General features: G+C 43.6%; 2 protein-coding genes across 2 annotated transcripts; one reads left to right on the top strand and one right to left on the bottom strand.

Moving 5' to 3' along the window:
• The first annotated feature begins 246 nt into the window (after positions 1-246).
• On the top strand, positions 247-1880 carry LOC127755269 (transcription factor MYB60-like). The gene is made up of 2 exons (XM_052280927.1): positions 247-752; positions 856-1880. Exons 1-2 carry the CDS (start codon positions 620-622, stop codon positions 1647-1649), a joined length of 927 nt encoding a protein of 308 aa, XP_052136887.1. The 5' UTR covers positions 247-619; the 3' UTR covers positions 1650-1880.
• A 6947-nt stretch (positions 1881-8827) lies between these two features.
• LOC127755268 (uncharacterized) lies at positions 8828-12348 on the bottom strand. Its single transcript, XM_052280925.1, has one exon. It carries the CDS (start codon positions 12208-12210, stop codon positions 10396-10398), a length of 1815 nt encoding a protein of 604 aa, XP_052136885.1. The 5' UTR covers positions 12211-12348; the 3' UTR covers positions 8828-10395.
• Positions 12349-13170: the final 822 nt, after the last annotated feature.

Here is a 13170-nt window from a genome sequence, read left to right as displayed (position 1 = left end):
AAATATATAGTTTCCCAAGAGTTATATATAGTTGGACAGATAAATTGCTTAGGGTATAGGAAATGCCTTGAGAAATTAAGTTTGAAGAGTCATATCCATGGGTGACTTGCATGCGAAAAGTCAGTGTCTTTTAAATTAGACACAGTGAAACCAAGCAGTAGTACGTACAGGTTGGAGCTAGCTATACAGAGATACAACAGTCTTTCTTGCTAGCTTTAAGGTGTGGCCGTGTCATTGTCACTGATTCATGTGATGCTGTTGACAGAAAGAGAAAGCATCCTACATACATATAGCTAGACAGATCGATCGATCGACCAGATCAACTGAGACTTGCTAGAAAGTGAAAGTAAATCATCTCATCGATCGATCAGAAAGTGGCTTACATCGGAGATAGCAAGTGAAAAGGAGCTCACTCACTCCCAGTCACTCAACTCCCAAAGTCCAAAGTCTCCTAGCTATATATATCTCTACACTCAAGCACACTGTCGGAAGCTCAGGTAGCACAGAGAGAGACGATCGATCGATCAGCTAGCTGCAGCTTCCAGAAAGAGTAGTTAGCTCGATCGATCGATCCGGGAAGGAAGGATCGGAGTTAGTGAGTGAGTGAGGAATTGTAGCCATGGGACGGCCGCCGTGCTGCGACAAGGAGGGGATCAAGAAGGGGCCATGGACGCCGGAGGAGGACATCATCCTCGTCTCCTACATCCAAGAACACGGCCCCGGCAACTGGAGATCGGTTCCCATCAACACAGGTACATCCTAATTCCCCAATTCTTTGCAGATGAAGCTTAGCCATGGTGATCGATGATGAACTGAGAAGAAGCTGAAGTTGTGTGGGTGGATGGATGGATGCAGGGCTGATGAGGTGCAGCAAGAGCTGCAGGCTGCGGTGGACGAACTACCTGCGGCCGGGGATAAAGCGCGGCAACTTCACGGCGCACGAGGAGGGGATCATCGTCCACCTCCAGTCGCTGCTCGGCAACCGCTGGGCCGCCATCGCCTCCTACCTCCCCCAGCGCACCGACAACGACATCAAGAACTACTGGAACACCCACCTCAAGAAGAAGCTCGCCGCCGCCGCCAACTCCACTTCAGCAGCCTCCAACCGCCACCCCATCTTCGCCGACGCCACCTTCCCCTCCGCCGCCGGCAGCCACACGGTGAGCAGCAACTCCGATGTCAACCAGATGGCAGCCATTGCTAGGCGCTCCCCCTTCGCCGACTGCCCATCCTCCTCCTACGCCTCCAGCATGGACAACATCTCCAAGCTGCTCGACGGCTTCATGAAGACCAACTCGCCGTCGCCGCCGCCGCCGCCGCTGCAGCACTATGACGGCGGCTATTACGACGACGTCAAGCCCGCCGTCGATGTCGTCGGCAACCCCTTGCTGTCGTCCTTCGACTGCATGTCCGGCGCCGACCTGGACTGCTGCTTCGACGTTCATCAGCAGCAGCCGGCGTCGTCGTTCATGGAGTACGGCGGCTATGGCGGCGGCTACGGCGACGAGAGCAAGCAGCAGCTGATGAACCAGGCGGCGGCGCCGCTGTCTTCGATTGAGAAGTGGCTGTTCGACGAGGCGGCGGCGGAGCAGGTTGCCGACCTCATGGACCTCTCCGATGGTTGCTGCTCCGTCCCAATGATGTTTTAATTAGCTCAAGTAATGAAAGAAAAAACACTGTCACATTCGATACGTATACTGTGCACATCAATAATTAATTTTATATTAATTAGCTAGATGCATGTCTAGGTTAAACTATTGTTGTTACTATACTTGAAGCTAGAAGATTTGTTTTATTTGTAGTTTTGGATGTGTGACCGGTTGTACGTGTGTCACTGGCATCAAACGTCAGCACAAGAATAAGAGAGATAGCAACAGGAATTAACAGGCGTGATTATATATGTAAGCATGATGTAACTCATCAAGATTATTTGTTAATTATTCATTTTTCCAAAAGAGTTAATTCATAAAAATATCTCTACAGATTGTCTCCAGTAGCCAAACCTACCACAAAGAGCTGAAATATTGGAATATAATATCGTTGTCAAAATCCCTATCCAATCCTTTGTTGTTAGACTCCTGTTTGGATCAAAGAGGTCTTTAAATGACAATCTTATCTTCCTTTCTTAATTCTTAATTTTTGTTTTCCATAATTTCAGCAATGTTGGATGGTAATTGGACTACTCTCACAATGTATAAAGTTCACTTTAGAGACTTAAGACTCACCTTTATAGCTTTATGTCTGCATTGTGATTGCTCTGAGGGAGTAACGGAAGGTACCATGCATATTTTCTAATGTAAATTTGATACCTCTTGAGATTATGAAATTTCTCTACTAATATAGTAATAAGTGCTCCTTCTTGTCTAAAAGAAAGTTATTTTGAATATTTTTAAATACAAATATGCTATCTAGTTCTTTAGCAGAAATTTTACAAAATTACATGTGTAATACTAAGAAAACTATTGTAAATTTGGTTTTTATGGTCAAAGTTAACTCGTGTTGATTGCACACCTTTTAAAACGACTTCGAGACCAGAGAAATGGTGAAAGTTCCAGTTTATTTTTTGGTTCTGAATGGAGTGGACTGGTGTCTGGTGCAATGATTTATGAAACAGTTTCTTCGTCCTCTTATGTACTTGCCGTATGCCCATATGAATGCAGATACTATACTATTCTTACAAAGAAGCTGCGGAGAGAGGAAGCTTAAACAGACTCCTTACCTGTCGGCAACTGTGTAGGTGGTCCCCCGATCACATTCAGTGCAAACGAAATCAGCTCCTAACTTTTTTTTCTTGCCCTGTTCTCATTCATTGAGTGCAAAGATAAACAGTGCCCTAATCTTTCGTTTAATGCCGGACCTACCCTGCAAATTACACCAATGTTAGGGCAATTGGACAAGTTAGGTCCCTCTCTATGAGTATATTTTTGCAAATAGCTAGGCTTCAGAAACTTGTGTGTTGATGGTGCATAGCTACTCTAGGTAGTCATCAGCATCACAGCAAATGCAGCGTTAGCTTGTTAAACATCAACTAAAACTCGTAGATGGTACTGTACTACTGAGAATAGTGGTCGATGTCCAGGAAATTGAGTGATTATACCTGATTATGACATGGCCTGTGTCGTGTCTCTCTCTGTTACACGTCCCTTTTATGCTAACCTGCAGAATCCTCTGCTTCTGCCTAGTGAACCTGCTTCAGTGTACAAATTACAAACTCCAGATCGCCTATTAAATTGTACGTAAGACGAGAGGAAAACCTGGCATTGCATGAACAATTAAGCTGATGAAGTCTCAAGTCTCAACCTGTCCTAGCCTGGCTCGGTGATATTCTCAACTGCCTGACGCCAATCAGCTAGCTTGGTACAGCAGCTATGTGCTTTTTTGTGTTCCAGCCCCAGATCAGGCAGGCTTTGGACCAGCGGGGTGAGCCCGACCAGGTTAGATTTTTCCTGGCCCAACCGCATCCAACCATGCTGCCATGGTCCATAAGAAGCACATTACCTTCATGGAGTTCTTCAACAAATGCAGGACTACAATCCTTCAGTCCTGCCAAGAAAGGAAAGCATTATGATCAGCCATACCGGTTCAGAAAGAAAAATACTCTCAAGATCTCCACATGTTCAAGTGATTCAAGTCTACTAATTCAAAACAACATCTGGAATTCTGGAAGTAACTAAAATTTGTTGCATAGTTTGTATAGAGTTGATCGAAGGATTGGCCATAATTACTGTATGTTCAAATCACCCTGTAAAATGATCTCCAGAAAAAGAAAGTCATGCTTAAATGCTTAATAGTAGAAATTATAAAAAGGAAAGGAACTGCAATTCTTAACAACATGATAGGTATTGAGTGGAAGTATACATCTCAGTCCGTGTATCCATCAGAGTAGATACGGGACCAAGGCAGTACAAATATAGCTCACGTGTAATTAAGAGTTGCCAAGGGAGTGTGCCATGACAACCAACCGGCAGCTAGTGCCAGCTACCAATTAAATATGAGAGGTCTATCTGTGTAACCTCGGGGGAGTACATAGACAAGCTCAATTCATTCTTCTAGGAAGCATCCTGTAGCGGTAAGCAGGAAAGTGTAAGCATTAGTCTTGTCAAATTAAGAACAATTGACACATTATATGCATTTTGTGACAGAAAGTAAAACCGACGTTCAGTTCTGAAAGTGGAGGTAGTGCTACTGGCGTATGAACAAAATCCATTCCAAAAAGATAAAGATCAGTGGTAGTCAACAACCAATAGCATGGCAGTCTAACTGCAAAACTATACCTCAAAGTAGTTCATCGACACTAACAGCAAAAGCAGTCTTAATGTGTAGAGAACTAGTTCTTGACAAGTCCAAGTGCACATTCTGTAACTACTTCGTCAATTAGCAGGCATAAGTTGCCATCGTCTTTCTGTCAGAATAATGGCACATACTTGAAGTAGAATTCTGTTGACACCAATTTGACCCCAGCTATAAGTATCCTGATGAGTACATATACACAGCATATGAAAGGTATTTATCAGGTATTTAATTGATCTTTAATAGTTAGGTGGTGTAAAAAAGATCAAAGGACCCAAATATTTTCATGCATCAATATCTTAATCAAGAAACAATCTCAGGTAACACAGGAATGGCTTCCAATCCAGATTTTGTAAAACATGGATTTATATGTCACAAGGTAAAATCTATGCTAAACCTGACAACACAAAAGTGAGCATGGGTTAAGTAACTTATCTTTACATCTCCAAACCTTGCTAGAAAACCAAGTAAATGGTGACTAGCAAACTCCAAGCAATTGTTTATAACCGCACAAAGACACAAACACTTACCACGTTACAATGTAAAACCAAATCAAGATGCCTAGCTGTGGATGAAATAGTGAACTAGTTTATAATAGTTACTCAAGACATTAGAATCACCTTCTTAATTACTCAAGAAAATATTCAGTTTGCTAATAATTCCACTACTTTACTAGTCAAAATAACTGAGTAAAATGAAAATCAGCCATTGATTTTTGTAGCCTTGTAGGTAGGAAGACAGTTCTAATTCCGTGTCTAATTGAAGGGGGGATCTGTACAGAGCAAACATTGCAAAGGGACTTAATTCAAGACTGTAAATAGATTATATTGCCAATTTAAAGAGCGTGGTGTTGTAAGTTGTGTGTGTTGTGCGGTTGTTCGGCAGGTGGTTGTTTTTTCTTTTCCTTGTAACCTGTCTGAGTTTTTACTTCTATTTATTGAAACATAATTGGTAATTCTCCTACCGGTTTAGTTTTAAAAAGAAAAAGAGTAGATACATTTTGCCAAAAACTTGTAAAATGGTACCATTGTACTAATTTTTCATTCCATGGGGACAGTTAGTAAAAACTACTCCAGTGAGTAACACCACCTAAATGCTTGACCCCACTTTCCATTGTCAAAACTATTCAATTTGCAAGGAGATATATAACCATGAGTCCATGACCTATGAGAAATTGAAAGAACAAGAAATAATTATTCATGAACTTTTTCAGAAGAGATCCATCCATTCAAAAATGAAAATATGAAAATATGACCCAACTTTGTGAATTATAGAGTATAGATACAGTTTCAGAGAAAAACACTAAGTGGCATGGAATATACATTACTTCCTCCATTTCACAATGCAAGACTTTCTAGCATTGCCCACATTCATTTAGATGTTAATGAATCTAGACATATGTATGTGTTTAGAAAGTCTTATATTGTGAAACAGAGGGAGTACAAGAGAATAACGTTGGCTCAGCCTATTATTCATTACTACGTCGTTGCAGCAAGGACACCTTTAGGCAGTTCTTCAGTTTGTTCATATATTAGTTCACATGAAAGGACAAACCTACAGCATAATCATCACAAATAGTGAGTAGCTTACCTCCCAACTACTAACCAAACTAGCACCACAAGGACCACCTCAACAAGCCAATTCTTTTGCTATTGAGCATGACTGCCTGAACACCCTAGCTACTGCCTTCAGTAAAGACTTACAATCCTCTTACCTTGCTATTATAAGAATGTGATGTGCATCGTTCTTTTTAAACAAATGTTGTCATGCTCAGAAGTAAGACTTCTTAAATGCGATAGCTAAAAAGAGCAAGAAGATCCACCATCAGTATATTCTGATGTTACACATTTCTAATGTACCTTTTTTTTCAAGAAACCTATAGTGCCATATACTTTGTAGTGGTTGCATAGAGTGCAATGCTTATACTAATCAATAATCATTTGGAGTTGTTGGATAAGTGGATGGATCTCGTATCTATCTGTACAGGTGACAACAAACTGGAAAGAATACAAAGACAAAGATACACAAGTTGAAGATGTCTATTCTCAGAAATAAATGTAGCTACGTCTGCTATGATACACATGTTAGTATTTGAGGACTGCTAGCCAAAATTAATGAATATTCAAAAAATATGTGACACTCTTACATACTTAAGATTGGAATTTAGTAGAGAAAGCTAGTATAACATAGAGCCGCAACAAGGTTGGTGCTTTCTAGTTACCTGGATTTTGATAACATACTCTGTGCAGAACCATCTTATATAACATATCCAATACGATATGCCTCCATTCATGAAACATCGTTAATTTGTTAGGTAAACCAACGATGTTTATTTATACCATAAATTAAAGAACAAACTAAACCATTTTTCAGAACCTTATTTGGTGCATCACATCATAGGCAGATCTACATTTATTGGAGAGTCATCCCGTAACCAACTACGCAATGCAGATTTTCCCAACAGTGCACTATCAATTGGCCTGATATGTGGTGGCACAATCCCTGTTTCCCTGCTATATGTTCCAACGAAAATGTCAAGGTCCTATTCAAGAGCAGAGAGCTAGATAAGATGTTGAGCCATTTGGCATATCTAGTGTCCTCTGCTGCAAGTTGAAAAAATGATAGATAGCAATATCTACTTGTTGGAAACATTAATATGAATTTATCATTTTAGGCATATGAGTTGATTGAACATTTTGAGATAGGTACAACTACGATAGGTGACTGTCATGTGGTATATATGACCTGAGTCAGAAGAGATATCATGGTTTGGTCAGTTAACATTGGTTCCCAGAATCTCTACAACATTGAGACTTGAGAGTTTGACCAGCTGGAGCCATGAACAGTGGATTGTGCAAATTTGCCGCCCTTCACACCGCATTCTCAATAGTCTTTAAGAAAATAACAAGAAATCAATAACCTATAAAGCCAATTGCTTTCTTTCTCTCGAAACCATCAACTTCAAATCAGATTTGTTAAAAAATAAAAGACTTAGCTTCAAGGAGATAAATCATAAGAGATTAAGAAAAAGGCTAAGGCCATTTTACAAGTAACTAAAAGAAATTAACTAAGAGCATCTGCATAAATTAACTAAAAGAATTTTTCTAACTCAAATAGAAGGCCATTTCAACCAATATAAGAAAATTTACTGCCAGGGAATCTTGACCAATCAGTTGTGAATTTTTATTGGTTTATTATCAGTTAATAGGGATTTGACTTCTACTGTTGACTACTAGATGAATTCCATGAACACTTTTGATGTATAAGACTTAGTGTAAAACAAGTAACGACCATCATGCTCTTAATCTGAGTGGAAGTTGTTGCATCAGCGTAGTGGTTCTTGAAGCACAAGAGAACCAATGAGATATGTTCTCTAAGAAAATGATGTACAGTTGCAAATATAGACTAACAAATGCTGTTACGATCTTGCCTGCTTTTAGTAGCCTTGTGTCTCGTCAATCAGAATTTAAAAGGAAACATCACACTAAATATTCCAGTCACATAGAATTAGCATAGGACCACTAATTGGTTGCAGGTCGTACAGGAATATAACTATGGAATTTGAACAATCAATTTGTGGTTTGGCAATTGAGAACGACCTACTTAACCTAAAGGAGAACATCAGGTTCAGACCACATAAACAACCCTAAGCAAGGTATGGATAAACCTAGTTGAAAGTGGCTTTTCTGATGGAAACTAAACACACATGCAAAGCACTCATTTGAATTAACCGTTACCAATCGACTTGATGCTATGTGACAGCAACCGTATATGATCTCCTTTCCTGCAGAAAGCACCGGTACAGCTGAGGGAGGACAACAGTGGCAGTGCACAATACATTGTTAGATGTCATGTCATTTTCAAAACCTCAACTTGTCCTTGTGGCACCAAACTTAGTTAAAAGATTAGTCAATATCCCCTTATCCTTGATCAATGTACAATTGGTCATTCTGGAACTAGACACAGGAACATATGAGCTATAAATGGGGGAAATTGGGTTGGTAAGTAGTAGCAAATATATGAGCGAATTTAGCTCAGGGAAAGGATGGAGCTTCTGTAGAAAGAAGTTTTTTTTTTTCCTGATGCGCTGTATATATAGGACGCTCTGTAAATTTGTGTTACTGACCTAACCTACCGATGCCAGTGATGCGCAAAGCAACAGAAATTTTAATCATTAGCAGCGAACCAAAACCGAGCAGATACTTAGGGAAGAGATAAAATAGCAAATGAAGGATGTTGAGTGTGGCTACCGACAAAGTTTCCTGCGATGCTGGCTCGACCAATCTTGCACGGTGCCGGTGCCGCCGGCGAGGCTGTACATGACCGGAGACTGAGACTCCTGTGGAAGTGGTAGAAACTGGAGACGGCGGCCTCTTCTCTGCCCGTCCCAGGAGCAACAGCCAAACTGGAGAGAGAAAAAGCACAAGTGGGCCATAAGATCTGGAATGTCGCCTAGTGGCTAGGCCCATCCAAGCCCATTAGGATTTTATTTCATCGACCAACTGGCAAGTCAAGCATGCTCTCATGAAATTGTAACAGGCAAAAGCAAAACCCAATTTGTTCTGTTGAGAAGTTTTATCTTCAACCTTGCTTTGGTAAATAAGACATTCCCCGACCCATTTCCAGATACCAAAACTATGGCGCATACCTACGCATTTGGCGTTCTGATATGCAACAGACAAACCTACAGTAGAAAACAGAGTCTGATTTGCGGCCAAATACCTAAACATGTTCACCAACATGAAAAAGTAACAGAGGAATACCTTGATACCATAAAGTTTACTTGACGAAATTGCAATGCAAAGAAAACCACAACATAGCAAACTGCATGCATGAGTAAGATTGTAAAGGACAAGAGAAATGGAATAGAACTTCCACTGCTACCTAGAATATCAAAAGGCAAGCGATTTTAGGGACTAGGCCCAACTTTCAGATGGAAAGGAATTCTAATTCAGTTTCCCCATATCCAAAGAGGTAAGCCCCAAGCCCTCAACCCCTGTCAACTGTGGGAGAACAGCTAACAGGAAAAGAGGATCTTCAGAATTTAGATAGTCATCTTATTGGACGGGCAGGTTTTATGTAGGGGAAAAACAGTAAGTCATTTAACAAGTCGCAAACTTATTTTCTTGATCTAGATCTATAATATAAAGTCCAACATAACAAAGTACAAACTACCAAGAGAAAGGAGCATCTTTTCCATTTCGATCATCATGAAATGGTTATCTGCTACACTTTATCTTTACCACTGTGAATTTGTAATAATAATTCATTTAGATTAAGAAAGATTATGTTAATCCTGAGATAGACTAACTATTTAACTTAATTATGTCAAGCAGCAGAAGATATTGCAGAACATCTGATATTGTGAAAGTAATAGTTATGTGAAGCAGAAGACCGTATAGCCAAAATCCTTGTATGGCAATCAATAGTGCAAAATTGTGAAAGAATTGCAACATAGAACATGTTCAGGATAACTACAATCCGTGTTCTAGATTTAACCGTCTTCAACCCTGACCAAGAGAAATCAAATGCTTTAACAAATATATTAATAACAGATTTTCAGTTAAGAGATTGAAAAAATAAACAAGTTAGGGGAAGGCACTTATCAGTTATACACTTAAAAAGAATATCAAGTAACTGCAATGATACATAATTGATTACAACACTATTCTACAGCAGAAATTGCAAGCTTATGCGAATACAAATACAAACATCAAGCTCATCTAGTAGTAAAGAAAATCAGCAAGCAAATATACCTTGCCCCTTGTGTGTCAGAATCAGGTTTGTGTCTGAATCTATTGATCTATCATTTTCTAATAATGGAGCAGTTACAGTGAGGAAACAATCTTCCCTTCAATAACATAGTATAAAACTCAGCCGTTGAACTACTAGACTTTGAAAATCAAGCAATGCTTGCCATTGCCCGGCTGCTATCTCTAACTTAGTGAAGATCATGTGGTAGCAGAAAAAATAGAGCATGCCATGAACGACCACTCCACCAGCCCTCAAGCTCCTTTATTTAGAGTTTGGGAGAGAATCAAGCTTCAAGCTCCCATCTTCTTTGGGGACTGAAAAGAATCATTAGCGCTAGACAAACACATGTCATCATAGCTTCTCTGTTAACCGAATCATGAAAGAGCTGACAGCAACAACGTCAAGAACAATCCATGATGACTCAAACATGTCATGGAAATAGTCTGCACCAATCTCCTCGGCAGCTGACCTAAATGCATTACCAAATGCATTCCCCTTAACAGCCCCCAGCCTTGGCTTCCCACATACCCCCACAACAAGCACTTTCTCAGGCTCCCTTGCTAAGCAAGCGCAGATAAGTGGCTTCATCCTTGCTCCTCGCTCTCTCAGTGCGTCCATAAGGAAAAAGCAGAACTTGGTAAGAGCCTGAGGTTGGCATAGCTTATCCGTATCCACTGGATCATCAAGCTTCACCCACCGAAACTTCTTTGCACTCCGAATGAACCCGGTCTTGGTAATCGCCGAGCTTCCTTGCCTCAGTATTGCCCTCTGTATCTCAATTGCAGACTGCATCCCTTTCCGCAGCTGATCGACATTGCTCAGCGACAACGCCGAGTATGCAACCCAGAATTGCTCAGCAGCAGAAGACCCCTTGGAGTCCTTGGACTCGGCATTTAGTGATTCAAGCAAAGCTGTGACGCCATAAACAACATCTGCAGCAGAAACCTTGGAGCGGTAGCCATGCACCCTCAAGAAACTCCGGTAATAGAACTCGGTGAGCCCATACTCAGGCAAGAACCGATCAAACTCATCACGCATCTTCCGCTTGACCTCCATGCTCATGTACTGGAACCTCTTCTGGCAATCGGCGAGCGGGAATCCCATCCTTGCCAGAAGCAGCTTGAGCTTCTTGAGGCCATTGTCGCTCCAGGTCTTGAGCTTCGTCGCGACATACGACGAGCAGAGCATGGAGTCGAACAGACTCCACTCCCGGAGCAGCATCAGCCGCGGCTCGTCTTCATAAGCGATGCGTGAGGCCTCCGGCGCCCGGATCTTGGTGCCATCCTTGAGCGTCACCACAGCGCCGATGCCAGATGGGTCGAGATTGCCAGATCCATTGATGTGCTGCTCGAGCTCCATGACGGCGGCCTGGTAGCGCTCGTTGGTGATGCGCTCGTGGACGAACTGGTCGGTGAGGGAGACGCAGGCGAGCCATAGGAGCTCGTTGGTGTTCTTCCGCAGCGCGTGGGCGAGCTCGTACATGAGGCACCCCGACGGCTTCCCGTGGAAGGTACCGAGCCGGTAGTACTCCCTCCTCAGCTTCCCGAACAGCCTCTCCGGGTCGCCATTCGCCTCCGCATCGTCGGAGAGCCGCCGCCTCTTCCTCCTCCCACCCTCGCCATCGGAATCCGAGTCGGAAGCATCGGAGTCTTCGTCCTCCTCGGCGACGCGGAGGTGGTCGTCGGCCTCCCCCTGAGCAGAGAGGTCGGAGGCGTCGGCGAGGGAGGAGACGTCGAAGTCGTAGGAGAGATCGGCGGTATGCTCGTCGTCCGTGGTGAAGAGCACGACGACGCGGTCGTTGGCCGCCGAGAGATTGTGGAGGTGGATGGGGCGGTGCGAATCCACGACGAACGCGGTGGCGGCGGGGGGCAGCACGGCGCGGAGGTCGCGGTGGGCGCCCCAGTTGATGAGGAGGAGGCAGAGCGGGTGGGAGGCGGAGAAGGAGGCGAGGAGGGAGGCGGCGGCGGCGGCGGAGGCGACGGGGTAGATGGAGAAGCGGATGGAGTCGGCGGAGAGGACGTGGGTGAGCACCTTGAGCGCGCAGAGGGCGTCGGCGTCGGCGGCGGAGGGGAGGATCAGGAGCGGCGAGGATGCGTCGGCGGCGGACGCGGCGGCGGCGGCGCGGAGGCGCGCGTAGAAGGAGTCGAGGCGGAGCTCGCGCACCATTGGCGCATCAATCGAAGTGGTGAATTGGAGGATTGGGGATCTGGGAGGAATGGATAGGAATTTGGAAATGGAGAAGGGGACAAAGAGAAGAAGAGGTGAAATGGGGAATTGAATTTGGGTTGGAGCGGGGCAGCGCGGGGAGGAATTCGGAAATTTTGGGTTTGGGAGGGAAACCACTCGATCGAAATTGGGTATTTGGGGATCTCACGATTCGAACCACAGCGAAGTTTCAGTGACCGACATGTGGAGCCGATTGCTCGTAGGCCGTCGTAGAAGAATTGCTCTTGGGCCGCACGTAAACCGCAACTCCGTTCCGGCCCAAGTAATATGGGCTTCACGTAAGCCGCGGTGGCGTTCCGGCCCAGTTCCGCCTGCCTTGGTCCGGCGGATCGTCACCTGCGTCGTAGGCCTGCACTTCTTCCCCCCAAACGTCGCCGCTCCGTCCTCTCCCTCCTCCCGCGCCACCCCGCATCCCCACTCAGCCGGCCACTCCGCCGCCAACGCCAGTGCGGAAGGGGTTAGGAGGGGAGAAAGAGGAGAACCCCGCTCTACTAGGGATGCAAGCGGGGCGGGCAAGTGGGTTTTTTTTAGCCCGCTTATCTCACTTCGTTTATTTTTTCTTCTAAATTTTGTAGCACCATATAAGAAATGTACTAGCAAGTAGATTTTATGTGGGTAGCGGGACTACCCACTTGCATCCTTACGCTCTGCTACGCTTGATAGGGAGAGAGAGAGATTGATAGAGAGAAGGAATGGCATGCGGGCTCCATTTTATTTTTTTTAATTTATTTTGTGATTGGACTACCACGTGGATGTCTCGTCAACGATAGTCGTTTTGGACCGTTTAATAGTTGGACAAGTCGGCATATCTTGTTTTCCGATTAAGGGATACAAATTAGATCCATCCACTAGTTAACGGAGTTAAAGGGGTCATTTTCCATGTCTGAATGGCCATGGATT

The sequence above is a fragment of the Oryza glaberrima genome, chromosome 11 (genome assembly GCF_000147395.1).
Source record: "Oryza glaberrima chromosome 11, OglaRS2, whole genome shotgun sequence".
Classification (NCBI taxonomy): Eukaryota; Viridiplantae; Streptophyta; class Magnoliopsida; order Poales; family Poaceae; genus Oryza; species Oryza glaberrima.
This window is presented reverse-complemented; position numbering and strand designations above follow the sequence as displayed.

Excerpts from the sequence above, each read along its gene's own strand:
- LOC127755269 (XM_052280927.1), top strand. The coding sequence starts at position 620 with ATGGGACGGCCGCCGTGCTGCGACAAGGAGGGGATCAAGAAGGGGCCA. Across the intron at positions 753-855 it reads ATCGGTTCCCATCAACACAG|GGCTGATGAGGTGCAGCAAG; the intron begins GTACATCCTAAT and ends GGATGGATGCAG.
- LOC127755268 (XM_052280925.1), bottom strand. The coding sequence starts at position 12,210 with ATGGTGCGCGAGCTCCGCCTCGACTCCTTCTACGCGCGCCTCCGCGCC.